Source organism: Chiloscyllium punctatum, chromosome 44, assembly GCF_047496795.1.
Source record: "Chiloscyllium punctatum isolate Juve2018m chromosome 44, sChiPun1.3, whole genome shotgun sequence".
NCBI lineage: Eukaryota > Metazoa > Chordata > Chondrichthyes > Orectolobiformes > Hemiscylliidae > Chiloscyllium > Chiloscyllium punctatum.
In genome coordinates, this window is record NC_092782.1 from 27,547,532 (window position 1) to 27,571,878 (window position 24,347).

The 24,347-nt window shown below is 39.3% G+C and overlaps 3 protein-coding genes across 5 annotated transcripts in view; 2 read left to right on the plus strand and 1 right to left on the minus strand.

Annotated features, from left to right (window-relative positions):
- The window catches only part of gtse1 (G-2 and S-phase expressed 1), a 22,932-nt gene extending 20,799 nt beyond the window's left edge, over nucleotides 1-2,133 (plus strand). For both annotated transcript variants that reach the window (XM_072562545.1, XM_072562546.1), the window contains exon 12: nucleotides 1,752-2,133. In XM_072562545.1, coding sequence (XP_072418646.1) covers nucleotides 1,752-1,838 — 87 coding nt within the window. In that variant the 3' untranslated portion in view covers nucleotides 1,839-2,133. The remainder of the gene's footprint in view (nucleotides 1-1,751) is intronic.
- srr (serine racemase) lies at nucleotides 2,095-9,889 on the minus strand. 2 transcript variants are annotated; one of them, XM_072562548.1, is made up of 8 exons: nucleotides 9,778-9,883; nucleotides 8,809-9,431; nucleotides 7,352-7,539; nucleotides 6,511-6,689; nucleotides 4,016-4,146; nucleotides 3,323-3,471; nucleotides 3,156-3,245; nucleotides 2,095-2,914 (listed from the first exon to the last, which is right to left on the minus strand). In XM_072562548.1, exons 2-8 carry the CDS (start codon nucleotides 8,847-8,849, stop codon nucleotides 2,676-2,678), a joined length of 1,017 nt encoding a protein of 338 aa, XP_072418649.1. In that variant the 5' UTR covers nucleotides 8,850-9,431; nucleotides 9,778-9,883; the 3' UTR covers nucleotides 2,095-2,675. The 2 variants fall into 2 exon arrangements, with proteins under 2 accessions (XP_072418649.1, XP_072418650.1); XM_072562549.1 differs by lacking the exon at nucleotides 8,809-9,431 and having other exon boundaries at nucleotides 9,778-9,889.
- A 75-nt stretch (nucleotides 9,890-9,964) lies between these two features.
- The window catches only part of trmu (tRNA 5-methylaminomethyl-2-thiouridylate methyltransferase), a 35,243-nt gene continuing 20,860 nt past the window's right edge, over nucleotides 9,965-24,347 (plus strand). Inside the window, 1 exon segment of the mRNA XM_072562550.1 lies at nucleotides 9,965-10,095. Coding sequence (XP_072418651.1) covers nucleotides 10,011-10,095 — 85 coding nt within the window. The 5' untranslated portion in view covers nucleotides 9,965-10,010.

Consider the following 24,347-nt stretch of genomic DNA (forward strand, 5'->3'; position numbering starts at 1 on the left):
AAACAATGATTTAAATGTGTCTCCTCTGCAATTTTGTATCCTAGATCTTAATTACTTGTTGCATAAAATTTCTTTTTCTTTTTCCCCTTCCACCAATAGCTGCAGTGTCTATCAATTCTGCACATTTGTCATTATCTTGAACATCATTCTCAAATCCCCCCCCAAATTTCACATCTATAAGGGGAACAATTTCAGCTTTGCCAGTTTATCCACAAATTAAAGTCTGTCTCCTCCCTGGAAGCATTCTCTTAACTCAGATACAGAAAGGATTTAAGCCAGTGTTTTATAAAAGGTTCAGCATAATATGACTGTTCTTTTGTTCCTTGTACTGTTTTAAAAGTCCATTATCCCTAAGACTTTTTTTTCAAGCAGTTGTAATAGGTTCAGTAATTTGTGGACAATAAAAACCTTGTACCTCATGATGCTGCACCCCTCTTTAGAATGATATCTTTCATTTTATGTTGCCTATCCTTGTTCTTCCTATTCACAAATGTATAGCTCTAAACTTCTGTACATTAAATTTCATCTGCCAAATATATGCTCATTCAATCAGCCTGGTCATTATACTCATTTACAATTCTAAAATTTATATTATCTGAAAATTTTGAAATTGTGCCCTGCGTATCCAATCTGGTCATTAATATTGGGGAAAAAAAAACAGTTGTCCAGTTCTGCAATCCCATAACAAAACAACAGTTTGTACTATTCTTTCCTGTCACTTAAGTAGAAAACTCTGCAGAATGATATGCAAAATTTTAAAAAAAATATATATCAAAGATGAGTGGAGGTGGTCTGGGATAAAAATTGAAACCTTGTGAAGGCAGAGGATATGACTACGGTGCTGATCTATCTTCACACAGGATGAAGTTAATGTAGTAAATGAGAAAGAAATGGATATTGATCAGAATAGCAATAGATAGAAAGAAGTGAGGAAAAGATTCATATCACTCGAGATAACAAGTCATCTTATCCAGGTATGTTGCGTCACATCTTGCTAAGGGAAGCAAAGATGGAAATAGCAGAGACTCCGTTCACCACTGTTTGTTTGATCTTCCATGGATATGGACCTCGTGGAGAACTGCAGGCTTGCAAGTGTAACACCTAAATCAAAAAAAGTAACCTGGTAACTACTGGAGAGCCAATCCATTGTCTTTGGTACGACAGCACTAGAGGCCACCATTAATGACAAAATTAATTGACCCTTCGAGAAACATAGGTTAATGAGTCACCACTAGCATTCATTTAAGTACGTCGAGACTGATCTAAATAACAGGATTGGTTAATATAATGCTGTGGATATATTTATGGAGTTTAGAAACATTAGATATAGTAGAACATAAGACTTATTCAAAACAAAAACGTCGCCTTTTAAAGGGATAAGTAACTTCAGTATGTAATTGGCTGCAGGATAGGTGGCAGAGCATGTGGTGAACATTGTTTTCCATCAGAGAGAAATAGGTACTGGAATTGCAAGAGATCTGTATTATAACAATTACTATTTTGTTTATTGATCTATTCTTAAGTCTTGATATTAAACTTGGCAACATTGTAAATAGCAAAAATCTGCACGGGCAGATTTTTAAAAGGTTTCAAATGGCAACTGGGCACGTATTTGCAGGATTACAGGGAAAAGGATTAACTTGGGTTGTTCTTTCCAAGATCTGCTGTAGCTGAACAGCTTCCTTCTGTGCTCCAAGACTTTATGTTGACTGTACTTTATTTTTCTGAAACTAAAACAATTTCACTTTCAGCTTATAGATTTCAACTCTCCGCTGATTATATTGAGCCCTGCAAATAAGGAAAATGTGAATCTGGACTCTCCTTTACTGAAGTTTTAAAGATGCTTTTAAATGATCTATACTTTTGTAAGGTTGTTTTAATTTTGTGCAAGCTGTTTTTGTTTCTTGTTTATTTACTTTGAATACAAACCTACAATTTTCTTGTTTTTCTGTGTCTGTGGTTGGACTGAAATAATGTCTGTCACTTGTTCTTCTGGTTTACTAAAAATGTCTTTGGACCGCAGTTAATCTTAAATTGTAAATGCCACTGTTAACGTCATGTTTTCTTGGTAGATTTACTTTTTTATTTTACAATCTGAAAAGCTAATCAAACAAATAAAGAGAAAATTTGAAATTGTGTGTACATTTTTCAGAATTACTGTTGCCTCTTCCTCCTTGCTGTGCAAGTATTTTCTTATTAAAATAATTACAATCAAAGCTGTAATGACAGCCAGATAGGAACACAATTCTTAGAAAATAGATCCCTTAGCACTGAGTACAAAATCCACTAAGTTTCTATACAATGTTGCTCACGTTCTGTAATTTCAAGTGATTAGGCAAAGTTGCAGAATTCACTATTTTAATAAAGGTAATACTTGTGCTGAAATTCTGCATTTAAAATAAAAGTATGTTAGGGCATTTCAATACACAAGATGAAATTATAAAAGATTAGTTACACTGAGATTTAAAGTGGGACAAAAAAAATTACAAATTAGTGCAGTTCTTGTATTTTCCTATTACAGTTATGAGAGAACAAAACTCTAATGTTTCAATGTAACTATTTACTAAACTCAAAATGAGGTATCAGGATTGTCATGTCCATTTCTACACAAACTTTAAATCTCTTATTATTAATTATATAGTTCTGTGTAGCTGTATGACAATTTTTTTCATTTTTTAATGAACAATACGCTGAAGCTCTTCAGGACTGACGTTTCCTCCACTTATTATGACCACTGCTGTCTTTCCTTTAAGATTGATCTTTTCTCCAACAATAGCAGCAAAAGCAGCTGCTCCTGAGGGTTCCACAACCAGGCCAATCTTGTATAGCATGGAAACTGCTGCTTTTATTTCATCATCTGATATCAATAGGATTTCTTTCACTTGTTGTCTGCAAATCTGGAATGCTTTTGTACCTATTGCAGAATTGAAAGACCCTGATAAATATTTGTCTTACTGGCATATTTAATTTTTTCTCTTGCTTTGAGTTTTGATGGCTTTAATTGTTTTTCTGGCAGTCACCTTGGGTATTTTTAACAATCTGATTTTTTTTTTGCACTTATCAAATACAATATTTGTTTACAATTTCCAATGTCCAACTTGCTTTTCGCAATCCTTATTTTTTAACCTCCCATTCGAAACTAAAGCTTCACTCACCTGCAAATGGTGGAGCAAGTCCCGAGGCAATGCTGTTTGCATCCATAAACACTGGTTTATTTTCATTAAAACTTCTGTACATGGTACAAGCTGATGATCAAGAATAAATGGTGAAATTGGTGCCTTTAAAACTGGCGTACGAAACGAAACTGTGAAGTATAGTTTACCTCCTCTTGGTTCCACCCCATATACATTTGTAGTTGTACAGCCAGATAGTTTGATGGCAGCAGCCACCCCTGCGAGCAAACCACCACCTCCACAAGGAACTGCCACGACATCAGGATATGGAATTTCTTCAAGAATTTCTAGACCAATGCTAATAACACATAAAAAGAGATACCATCTAGATTTGGATCAGTGTTTTTTTTTGTCTTAATGTTTTTGAAGTAAACTTAATTGCACTAGTCACTTGTGCTACTTACTCAAATAGGTACTCATTTTGGTAGCTTCATTTTCTAGTTTTTGCTGTTTTGTATGAAGTATAGTATCTTGCTGTTAAAAGCATTCAATACAACAGTTGTTCTTGTGTATGAAATTAGACTTTTATGAAATTGCATACTAAGCAGCTAGCATCAAAAGTTATTTGATCTATTAAACTATTTTCATTAAGGAAGTCACTTTTTTTCAATATAACCTTAACTCTACTTTGATTAGGGAGTCACTATTGGAAGAGTATCTCTTCAAGAGACTATGTAAAAGTTAGATGTGACCAGCTAAGAACTAGACTCAGTTTGGTCAATAAATCTATGGAGTGAGTGAGGTTGCCTCTTTGGCTCTGGTGTAATGCAGTAAATTGTAAGAAGGAAGTAACTTCATCTCCATCAGTTTTAAAAAGAGAAAGATAGGAATTGGACTTTTACCTTCCATGGCCAGCAATCAAATCTATGTCATCAAAGGGGTGTAAGAAACTCATTTTCTGATCCTCAACAAATTGTTCCACAGCAGACAACAATGAGTTGGGTGGCATCCGCTCAACTTCTACACCATAACTCTAGATTGTGATATTAAAAATGTGCAACATTCAAAATTACTAATGCCATTGATAATTGTAATAAAGAATATTTATGCTATTTATGAAGACCTATGAAGGGACTCAACATCGTCAATTAATTTTAATACTTGTTTCTTGATTACAAATGTTATAGAAATTGTATCACTTGTAAAGCATCTTTTTACTTTTTTAAAAAGCTAAGTTTCTAACCAGTTCATAGTGATGCATTTCATTTTATGACTATGGTTTTGAGGTGACTTAAGCTGATTGTATTCTGTTCAACTCAAGTTCAGATACCTACAGAGAAAATACAATTTTCCTAATAGAATCTGAAACTATTTTGACAATTTGGAGTTCCTAAATATACCTTCCAAAATGTTTGCCACTAGGCACATGAAGATGATCTAGTCACAAATATTTTGCACATGCTGAGCTACCACTTTTCATCTCATTTGTTCCAATAAATTTTGTATTTTGTTGAAAGCTAAATTGAACAGAAATCAGGGCTTAAACTGAAACCAAAATACTCCAGGTGTTAGAAATACTTAGCAGGTCTGGCTGTATTCATGGAGAGGAAAATACTGGTAAAGTTTTGTGTTGAATTCAACACTTTGGTCTATCAAGTAATAGCAAGCTGGTTGATGCTTGCCAATTTTCTAGAATTCAGCATCCAGTTTTAGGGTCTTTGCACTCTGGGTGGTGGGGGCCACTCATCACCAAGTAAATACATTGATTTTTCTGACTTTGGTATTTTATGCCAAAATATGTGGGGATAAGTAACATTTTGAAAAATATTAATCTCTAACGGGCCTTTTCTGTTTTACTTTATTTTTTGTAGTTTGGCTTCAAATATATCTTCAATAAAAGTTCATTTGTCAAAATTGAATAAACCACACAGAAACAGCTATCTATTGAAACTGGTGATGTAATTCAAAATTAAAGCTCTTTCCTGTTATCTATCAAGTGTTGTTTGCTTAGGACATTTGGGTTTCTTGTAACTCTTAACAGTCTGCTTGCTGTAGTCCCGATGTGAATTCTCTATCCAATTCAAGGATCCTGCTCTACAAGGAGTTAAGATATCATTAATTAAGATGACAACATTCAAGATTTTTAATGTTAAATAAATCCATTTTAACTTTTAAAGTTCCGAAATCTCATTAAATATGTGCAAATTGTGAGGAGGCCCTGTACCCCTGTAAATTAAGCTGTAAAATTTAAAAGTATAATTTGCTGGTAGTTGAGAGGCAATTAAACCTACAGTTCCATAGTTGCTGTTTGAAGTAGCAGACTCTTTGCCACTATTAGCACTGTAAACTCTACCCCATTTTACCACTGGATTGTTGGGATGGGGAAGGAAAATGACAGTGAAAAGAAGAGCCATCACATAATGGGCAGCAGAAACACAGGCCTGAATAAGAATATTCACTTAGTCGGTCTGCTGTGGAAAATAGGCAGCAAGCGTGCAACTTAAATGTTTAAAGCCTCGCAAATAAACAGTGTAAGCTACTTAATATCCACCAATACTCAGCCAAAGGTACATCTTATACACACCACTTAATTCCACTTTTGAGCTCTGTGTAGGCTTCCTAATGTTTTCAACTTTGTATCACTGCATTTAGTCTCTCAACATTATCTCCCCAGGTGGTGTCTTTGAAATTGCAAAATTACATTTAAAGAATCAAAAACAAATACGTTTGTACCATACAATCAAATATTTTGTAACTTTTCCTTATTTATATGTTTCATCCCCCTCCATCATTCCCAACAGAAATGTAAATAGAGTTTTAGATTTCTGCCTATAACCTCTTAATCTGACCAAATAGACAGTACCAAATACTCCTTTTCCTTCTTTAATCTATGCAGGGAACCAAATCCTTGAGCTGGTACCTCAGCCTGATCCCACAGGTATATCAAGATTGCTGTGTAATCATGATTACATAAAGTAATGCTATGCAATACGTTGGCAAATATAACTCCTACAACTCTTCCTTCTTGGCACTTCACCATTAAAAATGAGAACAGCTCCAAGGTTAAAGTTTCTTCCAGGGCCTCAGAGATATCGAACTCCTTCCCTCCTTAATGGCTTGTAGTTTCAGACATTTAAAGTCCAGACTTAGAACTACATTTTTTTTGTACTTTATATTCTCTGCCTAGTGAACCATGGTGATATCCTACACTTGAACCTTGTCCTGGGCGATTGTTTCCAGAAACAAATATGATTGCTTCATAAGCTGATGTCATTGTTGCAATAATTGTCTCTTTGCTTCTGGCTAAATAGCCTTTTCCTTTTTTTTTAGCTACAGAAAAGGTTTAGATTCAATGCAAATGTATGCTTTCAGTTAACATATGTATAACCATGCTTACTGCAATCAGGTCGGTCCTTGACGCCGGTGCTGTGTCTGGCATTAATACTTTTCCTCGATGCCCAAAATGCTTCAAAGCATAAGCAAAGGCTTTCCCATAATTTCCTGCTGACATTGTAATGAAGTGCCCACTTTCTCTTCTGGAAAACTGATTTGCTACTCCTCTGATCTTGAATGAGCCTGCAAATAATATGTTTATGTAATATTTATATTGAAGGTATATCAAAAACTGTAAGTGCCACATTGAATGTTACAAAATTGATTCCATTTTCTGAGCAACTTTAAGATTAGAGATTGTAGTATGCCAGTATTAAGGTCAGTAAATTAACTTACATTCATACATTTATTAGTGGGAAAACAGTCAACCAGAAATGTTTAAAACACAGTTCTAAGTGAAGTGATGTAAAATTCGTACATACTAGGAGCTAACAAGACATCTGTAAATAAATGTAATTCTACCTGACTTGTCACTCCTCTATTTTGCTATATATCTCTTAATTACAAACTAATGCCTGTGGATAGCCACATAGTTAAGTCAGATTTTGGTCTCAGAAAAGGCTAATTATTATAGTGACATGGTCTACTAGTAGCACAATTTTTAAAATATTTCTGACTTCTTTTAAAACAATGTTTTAGTTTCAGAAATCCAATATTATTAAATAAACATTAATTCCAAAATATTCTGTCATTATGTTTTAACAGTTTAACCAGTAAGTCTGAACATAATTATGTAGAGTGTGTCTCCCTTCAGCTTAAAAAACCTAAAGATTCACAAATCAATCTACTGTACTGCAGTACATGGAATAAACTCAAAACACATAATAAGCATTTACTGTACTGACCTGTTGTCTGCATGTTTTCAAGCTTCAGATACAGGTCACAGTTGATTTTCATTGGAACTGCACCATTAGCCAGGTGGATCATAGGTGTTTTAATAACTTGCAAAGTGCTCTGCTTTACTGCCTCCCTGGCTTCCTGCAACATCTGTAAGCTCAGCAAGGTTTCCGCTTCTTCCATTTCCATTCTTACTCTGAATTGTAAAGCATAGAAGTGCACTTCTTCAACCTTTTTTTAAAGAATGAGTTGGTATCTACCTCATTCTACCAAGATCAAAAAAAAGTTGCCAGGGAGATTTGAATCACTATCAGAAATTTTACTCCGTTTGTGATCAAAGTTTGCTCCAACAAAGATTCAGATTGCCATTTAAAAGGCTCCTGATGCAGTAAAGGATCAAGTGAGGAATCATTGTTTTGTTTCCAATTTACTTGCCTGAAAAAATCTGAATCGTATCATAGTATGTGAAATGAGTACTTCGTTTTCCAATTCCCTCCAAAACTTCTGCCCCTTGTGATTTTTGCTGCCTTACCGAATATATGCCATCTTCCCCATTCTTCAGGTTTTCAACTTGAGCCTTTGTGTGGCTTTGCACCTGCCTTTCATTCCATCATTGTTGGCACAGCCCTCAGCCATGTTCCTATTTGCTATCCTAAATCCCTTGATTTCTTTAATGATATTTCAAGGTGTATCTTAGTCTTGACTAAATCTTTGGCCCTCTCTTCTAACTCTCCTTCCTTAGTTTGGCATCCTCTTTTATTTGATTTGTTCTCTCCTTTTGTAATATGCCTTTGAACATTTACTATATTTAAGTTGCCCTAATGGCCATTCTTCATGTGTGATCATTTGATAGTTTTTTTTTATTGTGAGTCAGAGTGCAGCAGTGTGGGGAGGTCTTGTGTTCATGCAGTGGTCACGTCCCAACTTCTGAGCTAGAAATCCTGGATTCAAGTCCTACCTGCTCCAGAAGTATATCACATATTTGAACAGGTTGATTAAAGTATCTATAACTATGTGAACAGTTTATCTGTCATTCATAAATACTGAATGTAGGAGTCATTAGAAAGCAATCATAAGGCAGGAACCCGTAAATCCTATTACCTTGCTAGCTCAGGGGATACTGTGTGATAGTTGTCACTATCTCAGCTAAGCTCATCTGTTGTTGAGATATTCAATACATTGATTTCTTTTCAAAACGAAACTATTTTCATTTCATGAAATAATGGTCATGGGGCCATTGCTCTATGAAGAGCAATCGTATTTTTCTGAGATTAATTTTGAATTGTTAACTGTCCTCTTGAATGATATAAGCACCCCGTCAACCCTATTTCTATTGGTGTTAATTGCAAATAAAATAATGTTGTTAGCTCCAATATCTGTGGCAATTAAAATGCCTGTCATTTCGAAAACCTTGATAGAGGCGTGTATACACTCAAAGGTGGTGGAGGTGACACATGTTACTAACCTGTTAGTGAGCTCAAGATAGTCATGTATAAAGATCCGCATTAAACAGGTGCCAAGTTATCCTTGAGCATTAGACTTAATTCCACAATATCAATCTCGTTGTTAGTTATTTTAAACTGAGCTCAATGGATTCTTCCCGCCAATTGTAAGTATCTATCTTGATGATTTGAAGATTGCATTGTTATGTGTAAATTGACTGTATTCTTTCGGTTACGAAAGACTCACAGCTGTACTCTGACTCAGTCAAATAAAAATTATCAACATCCAAATTCTTTATTGTTTGCATTTGACTTTGCTCTGTCCCGAGATCGTGAGAGGGTTTTAGTATACTCTTAAAAATGTTGTTCTAAAAATAGCGTTGGTGACGTCGATCATCTTGACCGCAGGAGAAAGTAAGTCTGGGAACAGCTGGAAAGCGCACACACAAGGCAGCAGCAAGATCAAAACAGCCATGAAAAATAAGTTTAATGGTAGTATGTTTTAACATAAATTAAGATAAGTATTTCTTTAAAAAAAAATTAAAAAGTGTTCACTGCTTTTTAAGTCAGTCCCTCATCCACTGTTTCCGTTCCTGTGCAGCATTAAGACTCTTTCCAATATGTATTTCCGGCATTCTGTCAGAAACTAAAAAATGAAGCGGCCTGTCAAAGGTATCATAACATCGCAAGGATGATGTTGTTTTGCTTAAATATTTTTTTACAAAAGCTTCATTGTTGAACGTCAGAGTCATTCCCTCTCCCTTTGTGCCCAGTTCACTTCTCTGACGGAATTCTTCGAACCTTATTAAACAATATCATCAAACACAAATTAAATCTTATGCCCCCAATTGTATTAAATTGCTGGTAAAATATTCCAAGGTGGTGGTGGTGGGGCGGGAGTATTTGTATACCTTGACATTGGGTCCCCAGAGGTTTGTTTAGAAATAAAGGAGTTTCCTTATACCAGCAGTTTCTGCTCGGTCAATACTCACTGGTGTTTGACTTCAGGGAGCCGCACCGTGTCTTTATATTCCCCTGTCGGTTCAAACACAGCACGGGGTTGGGATGGGGATGGGGTTAAACAATGTCAGGGCTGTGTGTGTGTGCAGGGGACAAATAACTCCGGGGCGGACTCCACCAGCCAGACACTGTTTCCTGGGGGATTGGTATTGGGAGGTACACGGAGCTGAGGGGTTAGCAGAGAGGCTGCCCTTGGCTCGGGGTGATGAGCCGCCCGCTGCGGCATGTGGTGTGTGCCCTGTCCGGGGGTGTGGATAGTGCTGTAGCGGCGCTGCTACTGAGACGGAAAGGTGAGGAGCTGACAGTACATCGTTACAGATTTAACACAGTGTTTCACTCTGGGACACAGTGTATCCACCGCTTGACTGCAGCAATTACTGGGATCTGGACATTAAGCTGGTGCAAGGTCCCTGCTGACTGTGGACAAGACTTGTTCTTGTGACACAGTCCCTGCCTGTGAACCAGGGCACCTGGGTACAAGTCGCATGTATAAGAACATAAATAGGAGTAGGTCATCTGGCCCGTGGAGCCTGTTCCGCCATTCAATGCCTGCCTGATCCTTTCGTAGACTCAGTTCCACTTCCCGCCTACTCAACATGTCCATGTCCATGTCCATATCCATTCCTATTGAAGTGCTTTTGCCCGAAGCGTCGATTTTCCTGCTCCTCGGACGCTGCCTGCTCTGCTGTGCTTTTCCAGCACCACTCTGATCTAAACCCTGCTTTCCAGCATCTACAGCCCCCACTTCTGCCTATATCCCTTCGTTCCTTTACTGTCCAAAAACCTTGCCGTAAAAGCATTCAACGAGGTAGTTGAAGCAGTGCCCAGTGAAGCAGTTAAGGCTACCTTGGTATGTAACTCTGAACAAGTTGAATACAAAAAAGACTTGCAATGACAAGGCTGTGGGCCAAGAGCTGGAAAATGGCATTAGACTATGTGGTTGTTTTTGGTAGCATGATGTGATGGATCAAAGTGCCTTTTTAAAAAATATCAGCTCTTGAATCATGAGACAGGACAGTATTGCCACAACACATTAGAAGGTCACTATTATTATCCAATGTACAATATTCAGGCTGTGTTAGATTAGATTCTGTACAGTATGGAAACACACCCTTCAGCCCTACAAGTCCACACTGACCCTCCGAAGAGCAATCCACCCAGATCTATTTCCCCCACCCTATATTAACCTCTGACCAAATGCACCTAACATATGGGCAATTTAGCATGGCCAATTCACCTGACCTGCACATCTTTGGATTGTGGGAGGAAACCGTAGGAAATCCATGCAGACACCGGGAGAATGTGCAAACTCCGCACAGACAATTGCCCAAGGTGGGAACCTAGGTCCCTGGCACTGAGGCAGCAGTACTAACCACTGAACCACCGTGTTCTCCCCATATGACATTCCACTGAGTTTATGGATTTAGGAATATTCATCTTTAGGCATGTATTGATGAGACTACTAGTTGAGAGTTCTGTGGGACACTGGGTTATTTTGAATCAGAGTCAGGGGTAAGCCATCTCCCTCAGAAGGTAGTGTGTTGTATCTTGACAGTGATGACAACCTAAACAGGAGTTTTCACCAAGAGCATTCCAACTAATGTCATCAGGTACACTACATTGCCAAAAACAGTGCGGTAGCCTGGAATACATCAATTTGTCAGAGACAGTCACATAGGATTTTTTTGAAAAATATGTTTCATGGGCGTTACTGACAAGACTAATGTTTGACCATGAGAAAGTTGTGGTAAGTTGCCTTCTTCATTCAGTGTGGTATAGGTATTTCATAGTCACAATCAAAAATACACCTTTCACCTTCAGAAGTCCTGCTATCTTGTGAGTATTCCCTCAAACAGCATTGTGTTGGATGATGGAATTGTCAGTAGCATCGCCATAGCGAGCTCATGTTTGGTAGGCTCGACCACAGGATTTGAAAAGAGCAGGGAGTTTGTTTTAAGACAAAGATCAAAGTCTACTCAGTTAGAGGTTCTTGCATCAATTCCCTATGGCTACGAGGCATAGGTGACCTACTTCTACCACAATGTGACTAATGCATTCTGTCTTCATTGCTTAGAATCTATCTGCAATGCCAAGTGATTGGTCAAAACCCCTAATGTTTCTTGCAAGGTGCTTCATACCAGGTATCACTAGCATATTTATTAGAACTGACCTTCACTGGGGTCAGCCATGTGGTTCACATGGAGGATTCCTGTATACCAAGGATCCACACAAAATTTTCCAAAAAGGCATTCTGAAAACCAATCCCTAAGTGTGTAAGAACCAGTACATAGGGGGAGAAGAAACCCTGAACAAATTCAAATAGGGAAGGCTCTGTTATCAAGGAATCATAACATTCAAGGACAAAGGTATATCTCTCAGGATAGGAAAGTGCATAAAAAAGACAGTGCCTTCATCTATCCATGCATCAGTCACTTAATCTGTATTTAAAAAATCACATAACACCAGGTTATAGTCCAATCTGTTGGATTTTAACCTGGTGTTGTGTGATTTTTAACTTGGTACACCCCAGTCCAACATTGGCATCTCCAAATCATGAATATGAAGTATTTGCAATTAAACCTTCAAATCACCAAGCTTTGCTTTAATAGTGCTTATGAGGTGACAATCAATATTGGTGATTATCTCCTTGTTGAACCCTCAAAGTGATGGGAGGAGAATTGATCACCAGTCATGAGGGTAGGACATGTGAACTTGATCATATCTGTCAGCTGTGAGACCTCTTAGCTCTGTCCATTGCATCCTGCTTCTTTCCATTATTTAGGAAGACTGTAATCCTGGCACTGAGATTCATGGACCACATCATTGAGCAAATTGCTACAATCAATCAAGTAGCAGTTCATATTATTGCAGATAAGGTCGGGAGTAAAGGGACATCACCTTTGTGTGCCTTGTTCCAGCACTTGCACATGTGAGCCGTGAGAACAAACCCTATCATATACATCACCTGACTGTACTCATTGCACTTATACAAGTTAAGCAAATGTATTGGAGTAGGGCTATCCTATAATGATGAGTGTCTGGTGCAATGCATATAAATTTGTACCCATCGTTAAGAATGGCCTGCAATGTGTTGGTATTATCAACTTGTTAAGGATGACTAATTCGGTCTCTCTATCGCATTTAGTAATTTGTAGGTTTGCTCCCAGACATTGACGTTGCATGTGAAAATTGGACATGTTATTTGCAATCTTGTCATGTATGTGAACTAGATTAGATAGGCGCACCCTCAAGGATTCACTGTCTTCAGTGTACGCTGCTTTGTGATGGGATAGCTGAGAGTAGAGGAGTTTGACCTCAGCAAATATCTCTTCCAACTTGATGTGGTATTAACCAGTTAATTCTTCCTCTGCCAATTAGCAGTGTCCTCTCATGGAGTCTGAATGTTTTAATTTTCATTATCGGTTTTTGCAAATCATCCTGTTGTGTGCAAGCTAAGAAGCTTTGACATAATGTCTTTTTTTAAAATAATATTCAAGTTCTATATGATCAAATGACTATTAATATATAAAAGTTATTATATACAGCCTTGTAGAAAGATTAATTTCACTTATCCCATATCAATAAAATTAGTTTCTTAACACTTGGTAATTAAAGAAAACTCATGAATCACTATGGATTAGAAAAAAAATTACTGAAGTTATTAAATGGGCTGATCTTAGGGTCAGTCTTATTTCAATTTCAAAATTTTATAATATGAAACATGGAAATATTGTGACTGTGATGGCGATTCTGTGAAACTTCAGAAGTACAGGTGGAAAGGATGGACAATTGACAGATGAAACTTAGCGCAGAAAAATGTGAAGTGATTCATTTTAATAAGAAGGACACAGATACCTGGCTGTGCAAATTATTGAAGGTAGAATGCAGGCTGAAGGAATGGTTAAAAAACTGGACAGCACCATGTGTATTATAAATATGGGCATATTGTACGTAAACAAGTTATATTAAATCTGCATAAAGTACTGGTTCTGCTTTATTGTATTCAATACTGAGCACCAGACCTTAGGAAGGATATGAAGGTGGTGGGCAAGGGACAGATTCACAAGAATGATGAATAGTAACTGCAGATTACTTCCAGGGATGAGGAACTTTGATTATGTAGATAGGTTGCAGAAGTTGGGTATTTCCTATGGACAAGGGATGGCTGGGAAGAGATTTGACAGATGTATTCAAATTCTGACCTCTGGCCAGAATGGAGAGAAACTGTTCCCATTGATTGAGACCAAAAAAGTCACAGGTTTTAGATGATTGGTAAAAGAAACAAAGGTGAAGGGAGGAAAACCATCTTACACAGTGAGTGTTTAGGATGGGGAATATGCTGCCTGCAAATGTGGTGGACCCAAATGTAATCAAGGCATTCAAAAGGATTTGGATAATTATTTGATGAGGAGAAGTGTGCAGATCAGCGGGGAGAAGGCACAGAAGTGGCACTATCTGAATGATTTCTGCAGATGGGTAGCATGTTCATAGTTGGCTGAATTGTCTCCTTCAATGCTGTAAACACTGAGATTCTTTAACAGTTCAGGGGTCTTTTTAAAATTAACTTACCATTCTTGTTGAATAGGCAAAGGCTAAAGATCAATGTGTATAAAGATTAATAGCACCCATAGAATGCAGGGTATTCTGTTTACACTTGCCTCACATAATTATTCTACAGTCAGTTCTGCTATAATGCGATAGTTCCATTCTTGTGCAATCCAGTGTATAAGAAAATCGCGTAATAGCAGCATCATTTAAATTAACTGGATCGGAATCGCATTTTAACCAATGCACGCTTTAAAAGATCGCGCTATTCAAACAGTGTCCCCAATTCGTCAGTCGTGTTATAGCAAATTCCCATTAACAAAATGCATGTTATAGCAGACCAACCTGTATTAAGAAGTGAATTACTTGAAACAAGAACAGCTATGTTTCTTGATTGGCTCCATTGACATTTCTGACTGGATGCCACCAACAATCAAGAATCTACAATAAAGCTCTTGCTTTCCAGCCATATAGGTGCTTTAGTGTCTGAGGCAGGTCTGTATGGACATACTGAGGATGCTGCAGAGATTCCCAAGCGTTATAAGGGTTTTGTCAGTATATCCTTTAGCTCTTTATTGAAAAGCACTGTAAGTGGTGTTCCAGTGTAAGCAGGAAGCAATGAAAGTTGTTTTTGTTGTATGTGATCGATTTAAGATGTTGGGAGCCTTCACATCTGCATTTTATTTTCCCAGTTGAGCACTAAAAATGATTGATTGAAACCACATCCCAAATTATGAAAGTGCTGCTCTGTTTTAAAATTGCTTAAATTATTTTTTTCATCAGTAATAAATTAGAAATAAAGTCAAATAAGAAACATAGACTAAAGGTGTGGAGCACAAGTTAATTTTTGCAGCTTATTTGAAATATTAATATTTTATGTTAGTACTGAATAAAATTGCTCTTTTGAGCAGAATTACTGCTGCAGTAAGATTTATTTCAGTAGTGCAGTAAAAATACTGAAATGTTTAAGGAAATGTTCCAGAGAGCCCGAAATGAAACAAAATACTATTTGTATTTTGATGCCAGCAATCCAAAATAAGAACAAATCAACTGGAAAAGTTCAGCAGGTCAGCAAGCATCTATGGAGAGAAGCAGAGTTAACAGTCTTTTTTTTCGCTAAATCTGAGTCGCATTGGATTTTCTTGTGTTTTTCGCCACAAGCCAAGTAGGTTTTCACAAGGCTGATGTAACTTATTATAATTCCGCAACATATTACCATTCCGTAAATTGCGCATCTTCGAGGCTGATAATTGCTCAGCAACAAGGCAAGCCACCAGTTTTTGTGTCTGCGCTAATTAGCACAACAAGCAAGGCAAGGCAGGGATGCTGTGACTATGCATGTAGGTGCTAAGATAGTGAGATCTAAGAGAGCAAGCAAGAAGCCCTGATATGTAATCTACTTCAGTCCAAAGCTGGTGTCTGTCTCTGTGTACAAAGTGTCCCCATTGAGTCTTTAATGCAAGTTGCTAGTATGCTTTGTAATGGAGGTCTGTGCTTTCCAGAGAGCACTGCCAGTGCACAGTAGAAGTGCCAAAGATGGTTGTGTTGGGTTGTCCGATGCTGAATGCTGTGGAATGGGAATGAGTGCAACTGGTGCATGTTGATCATGCCCTAGGGTATGGCCATGGAAGTCACTTGGATCAAGTGGCAAGCTGAACCTGCCAAGTCCTCACTCTGGTTTCCTTGCTGAGTTTTTTGACTTGAGCTTGTTTAGTAAGATGGGAGGCTGAATATTAATAAGGCAATTTGTAGCATTAACAAGGTGTTTAATAAGCAACAATCCCTTCTTAGTATCTTGTTGCTGCCTAACGAGAATTTTGCCACACTGCTTGTGTAAAAGGTCGAGTGAGATGATCTTGATGACAATCAAGATGGACCTCACTGCTGAAGTCACCTGATTCTGTCAAAGATCTCACTGTAGCTCATGCCAATCAGTCCATTTTTTAATATTCCACCCAGTGTTTCAGGTCAGCGGCCTTTCATTTGCGAGTCTGTTGGTTGAAAATTTTAAGTACAGTGTTACTTGGACCTAGATAATGTGAGTAAATATTTTCTAATCAACCTGTTCAGAGATGTTATTACACACTCCTGGAGGAGGTGGGATTTGAAACCGGGTCTCCTGGCTCAAAGGTGGGGACACTACCACTTCACTATAGGAGCCCCTCAGATAATGGGAGTACATATATTTTCTAGTCACCTTTTCTAGGATGTTATTACTTATTTTACTCATTTCTGGAGCAGATCTCTCTCCTCCTACTCGTTGCTACTTAACACCCACTCCTTGTTGCATAAGGTAATGGTTTGGAAAGAATCGATAGTGAAGTTGTATTTAGCTCCACTTAGTCTGATAATGTGACAGATAGTGTTTGAGTGGAAACTGGGAAGTTATCCACAATGGGGACAGATGTATTCTCTATATCTGATGAATTCCAGTAAAAAAAATCTTAGTGGTAATGTTAATTGTGCTTATTCCTATCACGCTTTTTAGGTTTAGGTTACTTAGTGTGGAAACAGGCTCTTCGGCCCAACTTTTAACTCATCTTATTGAATAAGATGCATTCATCTCCTGTAAAATCTCTACAGTGGTACACCTTGACCACTGATCATTATATAGGCCTTTAATACAGCATAAACAAGATGGATTAATGACAATGAGCTATCTCAAACAGCCCTTGCATTGTGTCACATACTGGCAGAGGTGGCACATATCAGTGAGGTGCCAGCAGTGGCAATCAGGACAAACTTCATGTGTTAGCCTCTGATCAAATTTTTATCATAGAAACAGCTACCACTGGATATAGTTAGCAAGCCTGGCAGCATGTGTGAAAAGAGAAAAACAGTTAATGTTCATTAGGGCACAAATCTGACACAGTGACCCTGTTTCTCTATCCATAGATTATGCCAGGTCTATTGAATGTTTCCAACATTTGCTGTGTTTTAAAATAAAATTTCACATTTTCAGCAGTATTGCACTGTTTTGCTTTTGTACTAATATTTTCTCAAGTGTCTCAGTATCTAGTTTTGTCTGATAATGCTGCTGTGAAATGTTTTGGGGGTGTTCTTCTGTGTAAGAGCCACTCTATAAATTCCAGTGCTTGATACCAATCCCATCCTGATCATTCTTGACCAGTAATTTATAATGTCTATTGAGCACTCTGTATTTGTGTTTTGTAGGGCGAAATTTCATCACTCCTCATTAGTTCCACACCAACTGTTCTCTTTTTGTACTTTTTAATGAATGTAGATGCCTGATTGTTTCTGTCCTGCATTTAGGAAATTAATGAGTCCAGATTAAACTGGTTGCTTTGATTGTTTCACAACTAGGGCACCACCAGAGGGAGCTCAAGAACAGCCTGATAATGTCTCAAAACTTAAGAATTTGAAGTTGTGAAACTTCCAGCTATCCTGATGGTTGATTTGTCTGTTAAGTTAGTAGCTTAGCATTAAAATCTGTGAAGGTCCCACTCTGATCTAGGCTTTTCAATATTAGTTGATGTAAGGCCACTGGAAGGGGAAATTCAGTTATGATTCCTATTCCAGTTGTCTGTTGAAGAAGTCTTTTTATGTGGATGGTATGTGGTAGCACTGGTGACTTATGCCATTAAAGATTCTGTCAAGACTCGTTTTGCTAGCATTTGAGGTATAGCAACTTTTTATAAAGTGCCAACAGATTGCAGAAGCAAATGAGATACCTAATGCAAAGGCTGGGGCTTTTTTTCCCTGGAGTGTCAGAGGCTGAGGGGTGACTTTTATAGAGGTTTATAATATCAGGGGTATGCATTGGGTGGATAGCCAAGCTCTTTTACCTAGGGTGGAGGAGGTCAAAACTGGAGGTGAGAGGGGAATGATTTAAAGAAGACCTGAGAGGTAACTTTTTCATACAGGCTGGTACATGTATGCAATGACCCACCAGAAAAAGTGGTACAATTACAGTGTTTAGAAGACACCTGGATGGGTAAATGGATAGGAATGGTTTAGATAGAAATGGGTAAAATGCTGGCAAATGGGATTATGTCAAATTCAGATGTCTGATTGGCATGGATGAGTTAGGCCGAAGGGTCTGTTTCCATGCTATGTGACTGAATCTGTAAGCAGGAACAAATGAAATTTAGAGAAATGTATACCTTTTACTGTTCCATTTTCTCTGCTTTATTTACAATTTTCAGGGCTTCAGCAGGATGTCATCATCATTACACCGTCTTGCTAGATCTTAATACAAAAGCAATATAATGTGGCTCCTGTACATCTGAAATGAAAACAGAAAATGCTGGAGACACTAAGCAGGTCCAATACCATACTTAGGGAGAAAAATAATGTTAGCCCTTCAGGTTTGTCACTGAGTCACTTACAGAATAGACTAGGATATGGATGGCAGGTTCCCCATGCTAAAGGCTCTGGCAATTTAAACTAACAGTACTGTGATACTTTATTTAATTCAGTTTTAAGGACCTCATTGAATTCTGTAAAATGAAAGTCTGCCTCAACTGATTAGATTATTGTATTTTGTTCACCCTTAGTCTTAGTTTTGTCCAATTCAGATCCATAGTCTATGGTCTGTTTTGTGTTTTTCTTAACTCAGGTGAGTGACACTGTTAATCCAATTCTCACTAAGTACAAGCATGTGGTACAATAGTGCACATCATTTTACAATAAATTATCATTATTACTGATAGAAATCAGAAGGATAATTAGTGTGGGAAATGGAAATATCACTGTAGTCTTTCAAGATTAAGTTTCAACATTCAGAAACAGTAGAGGGCAGTTTCCTACTTGTCACATCTGACTCCAGTATGGCAGAGGCTGGCTGTATGTTGATTTTTTTTTCATTTATTCAGATGAATAGCAAATTTATTCCAGTACTGAATAGAATATGCCACAAACAATGTTTAAATCATATTTCTGAAATTATGCACTTCTCACATTTATAAATAAGCTGACATGGAGAATCTTACATGTTTCATTTGTTATATCTTGACAACCACCTGATGAAGGAGCATCGCTTTGAAAGCTAGTGCTTCCAATTAAACCTGTTGGACTATAACCTGGTGTTGTGATTTTTAACTTTGTACACCCCAGTCCAATATCATATCTCCAAATCATTGTTATATCTTGTTCTTGATAACATTTCCAAGCACACCTACATTGTTTAAACAGATGATCTTTTATCACCTGAACTATACATCTGCTCAGTATTACAAATTATGGTGGTTTCAAACCAAACTTGACGCTCTTTTCAAAGATGCATATTCTTGGTCACCTCTACAAACTTAAATCGAAGTGTAGCCCTTTAAGGCTATCAAACAACTCCTGGCTATTTGTGGCAATGAATTTACTTTAAAGGTTCTGTGAATGCAGCCTTGAAACTTCAAAAGTTTGATTTCACCTCTATCTGGAAGCTGTGTGTATGTATCTAACAGTAAGAGAACTGCTTTGGAAGAAGGAAAAAATGTATCTTCCATTTCCATATTTTGTCTGCATTTTTATAGGACTTGAAGCTGAATGTGCCCAAAGGTATTAATTTTTGCAATGATTTATCAAGTTTGTTCAGTCTCTTGAAATGCATGATTTAACATGGTACACTGAATAGAAAGTACTATTCTTCACCACAATCCAGTTGTCTGACCCCTCAAGAGTATTTATCTTGGGAGTCATTAACAGTTTGTGAAACTAGTAAAACACTAAAAAGTGGATCACTGTAGTGATTTTTCTCCCCCAAGTAAAAATCAATGTGTACACAACGTACTATGGATCAACATGACATAATCAGATTTGGCTATGGTTAGCCTTGTTCTGAGAATATCTACTATATAGCTTCTCTAAAATATGTGCATAGCACTGTGACTAAGTGAAAAGCTCTGATTACTGGTCTGTAACTAGGAAACCAATTGAACCATGTATTAATCAGTTCAGTTTTCTCTCTCAACTTGTTATATTCCAGCCAACCACCAGATCTCTCAGTTCTGCTCTGAATTTTTCATGCAAAACATAATAACAATATATGTAAGTACTTACAAAATGCGCTGGTCTAATAGATGACTTTTATGTAACTGCTGGGAAAATCAATTTATATTCGGGCAAAGAGTAATGATTCATCAGACATTAACATAGAACATAGAACATAGAACAATACAGCACAGAACAGGCCCTTCGGCCCACGATGTTGTGCCGAACTTCTATCCTAGATTAAGCACCCATCCATGTACCTATCCAAATGCCGCTTAAAGGTCGCCAATGAATCTGACTCTACCACTCCCACGGGCAGCGCATTCCATGCCCCCACCACTCTCTGGGTGAAGAACCCACCCCTGACATCTCCCCTATACCTTCCACCCTTCACCTTAAATTTATGTCCCCTTGTAACACTCTGTTGTACCCGGGGAAAAAGTTTCTGACTGTCTACTCTATCTATTCCTCTGATCATCTTATAAACCTCTATCAAGTCACCCCTCATCCTTCGCCGTTCCAACGAGAAAAGGCCGAGAACTCTCAACCTATCCTCGTATGACCTACTCTCCATTCCAGGCAACATCCTGGTAAATCTTCTCTGCACCCTCTCCAAAGCTTCCACATCTTTCCTAAAGTGAGGCGACCAGAACTGCACACAGTACTCCAAATGTGGCCTAACCAAAGTCCTGTACAGCTGCAACATCACCTCACGACTCTTGAATTCAATCCCTCTGCTAATGAACGATAATACTCCATAGGCCTTCTTACAAACTCTATCCACCTGAGTGGCAACCTTCAAAGATCTATGTACATAGACCCCAAGATCCCTCTGTTCCTCCACCTGACCAAGAACCCTACCATTAACCCTGTATTCCGCATTCTTATTTGTTCTTCCAAAATGGACAACTTCACACTTGGCAGGGTTGAACTCCATCTGCCACTCCTCAGCCCAGCTCTGCATCATATCTAAGTCCCTCTGCAGCCGACAACAGCCCTCCTCACTGTCCACAACTCCACCTATCTTTGTATCATCTGCAAATTTACTGACCCACCCTTCGACTCCCTCATCTAAGTCATTAATAAAAATTACAAACAGCAGAGGGCCCAGAACTGATCCCTGCGGAACTCCACTTGTAACTGGACTCCATGCTGAATATTTACCATCTACCACCACTCTCTGACTTCGACCGGTTAGCCAGTTTTCTATCCAATTGGCCAAATTTCCCTCTATCCCATGCCTCCTGACTTTCCGCATAAGCCTACCATGGGGAACCTTATCAAATGCCTTACTAAAATCCATGTACACTACATCCACTGCTCTACCCTCATCCACATGCTTGGTCACCTCCTCGAAGAATTCAATAAGACTTGTAAGGCAAGACCTACCCTTCACAAATCCGTGCTGGCTGTCCCTAATCAAGCAGTGCCGTTCCAGATACTCGTAAATCCTATCCCTCAGTACCCTTTCCATTACTTTGCCTACCACAGAAGTAAGACTAACTGGCCTGTAATTCCCGGGGTTATCCCTATTCCCTTTTTTGAACAGGGGCACAACATTCGCTACTCTCCAGTCCCCTGGTACCACCCCCGTTGCCAGTGAAGACGAGAAGATCATTGCCAACGGTACTGCAATTTCCTCTCTTGCTTCCCACATAATCCTAGGATATATCCCGTCAGGCCCGGGGGACTTGTCTATCCTCAAGTTGTTCAAAATGTCCAACACATCTTCCTTCCTAACAGATATCTCTTCTAGCTTATCAGTCCGTTTCACACTCTCCTCTTCAACAATACAGTCCCTCTCGTTCGTAAATACTGAAGAGAAGTACTTGTTCAAGACCTCTCCTATCTCTTCCGACTCAATACACAGTCTCCCACCACTGTCCTTGATCGGACCTACCCTCGTTCTCGTCATTCTCAGGTTTCTCACATACGCATAGAATGCCTTGGGGTTATCCTTGATCCTATCCGCCAGGGATTTTTCATGCCCTCTCTTAGCTCTCCTAATCCCTTTCTTCAGGTCCCTTCTGGCTATCCTGTATCCCTCCACTGCTCTGTCTGAACCTTGTTTCCTCAACCTTATGTAAGCCTCCTTCTTCCTCTTTACTAGACATTCAACCTCCCTCGTCAACCAAGGCTCCCTCACACGACCATTTCTTTCCTGCCTGATCGGTACATACATATCAAGGACACGTCGTATCTGCTCCTTGAAAAAGTCCCACATTTCCACCACATCCTTCCCTGACAGCCTATGCTCCCAACGTATGCTCCTCAAATCCTGTCTTACAGCATCGTAATTTCCCTTCCCCCAATTGTAAAAACTTCCTTGTTGTGTGCACCTATCCCTCTCCATAACCAAGGTGAAAGTGACAGAATTGTGGTCGCCATCACCAAAATGTTCACCCACTAACAAGCCCACCACTTGTCCCGGTTCGTTACCGAGTACCAAATCCAATATGGCCTCCCCTCTGGTTGGACAATCTACATACTGCGTTAGAAAAGCTTCCTGGACACACTGCACAAACACCGCCCCATCCAATCTACTTGATCTAAAGAGCTTCCAATCAATATTTGGGAAGTTGAAGTCGCCCATGACTACGACCCTGTGGCTTCTGCACCTTTCCAAAATCTGTTTCCCAATCTGTTTCTCCACATCTTTGCTGCTATTGGGGGGCCTATAATAAACACCCAACAAGGTGACTGCACCTTTCCTATTTCTGACTTCAGCCCATACTACCTCCAGAGGCAGATCTCCCTCAAACTTCCTTTCTGCAGCCGTTATACCATTTCTAATTAGCAATGCCACCCCCCCTCCTTTTTTACCACCCTCCCTAATCTTACTGAAACATCTGTAACCAGGAACCTCCAACAGCCATTCCTGTCCCTCATCTATCCATGTTTCCGTGATGGCTACAACATCGTAGTCCCAGGTACCGATCCATGCCTTAAGTTCACCCACCTTATTTCTGATACTCCTTGCATTGAAGTATACGCACTTGAGCCCATCTCTGTGTCCGTAAGTAGTCCCTGTCAGTGCTACCTTCTCCACAGCCTCCCTACAGTCTTGGACATCCTGACACACAGCTAGCTTACTTGCTGGACTACAAGTCCGGATCCCATCCCCCTGCCAAATTAGTTTAAACCCCCCCGAAGAGTGCTAGCAAACCTACCCCCCAGGATATTGGTGCCCTTCTGGTTCAGGTGCAACCCGTCCTGTTTATACAGGTCCCACCTTCCCCAGAATGCAGTCCAATTGTCCAAATATCTGAAGCCCTCCCTCCTACACCATCCTTGCAGCCACGTGTTCAACTGCACTCTCTCCCTATTCTTTGCCTCTCTGTCACGTGGCACCGGCAACAACCCAGAGATGACGACTCTGTCTGTCCTAGCTTTTAGCTTCCAGCCTAACTCCTTGAGCTCTTGAATGACCTCCCCGCCCCTCTTCCTACCTATGTCGTTGGTGCCAATGTGTACCACGACTTCTGGCTGCACACCCTCCCCCTTAAGGATTCTGAAGACACGGTCCGAGACGTCTCGGACCCTAGCACCCGGGAGGCAACAAACCATCCGAGAGTCTCGCCCATGTCCACAGAACCGCCTGTCCGTCCCTCTAACTAGAGAGTCCCCTATAACTAGCGCTCTCTTCTTCTCCCCCTTTCCCTTCTGAATCTCAGAGCCACAGACCCCTTCACTGCAGCTTACACCTGCAAGGCTGTCCCCCCCAACAGTTTCCAAAGCTGCATACTTATTTTTTAGGGGAACGACTACAGGGGAACCCTGCACTGCCTGTTTCTTCCCCTTCCCACCTCTAACTGTTACCCAGCTACCTCTGTTCTCTGGCGTAACTATGTCCCTGTAGCTTCTATCGATCACCCTCTCAGCCTCTCTAATAATCCTCAGCTCATCCAGTTCCAGTTCCAGTTCCCTAACTCGTTCGGTGAGGATCAGGATCTGACTGCATTTCCTGCACACGAAGTCGGCAGGAGTATCGGTGGTCACCCCCACCTCAAACATCCTGCAGGAGGAACATTCCACCGCCTGTGCTGCCATGACT

Coding starts and splice junctions, on each gene's coding strand:
- srr (XM_072562548.1), bottom strand. CDS start 8,849: ATGCGGATCTTTATACATGACTATCTTGAGCTCACTAACAG. Junction 3,472..4,015: donor TTGATTGCTGGCCATGGAAG/GTAAAAGTCCAA, acceptor ATGTGTTATTAG/CATTGGTCTAGAAATTCTTG. Junction 3,246..3,322: donor TGGGGTGGAACCAAGAGGAG/GTAAACTATACT, acceptor CTTGATCATCAG/CTTGTACCATGTACAGAAGT.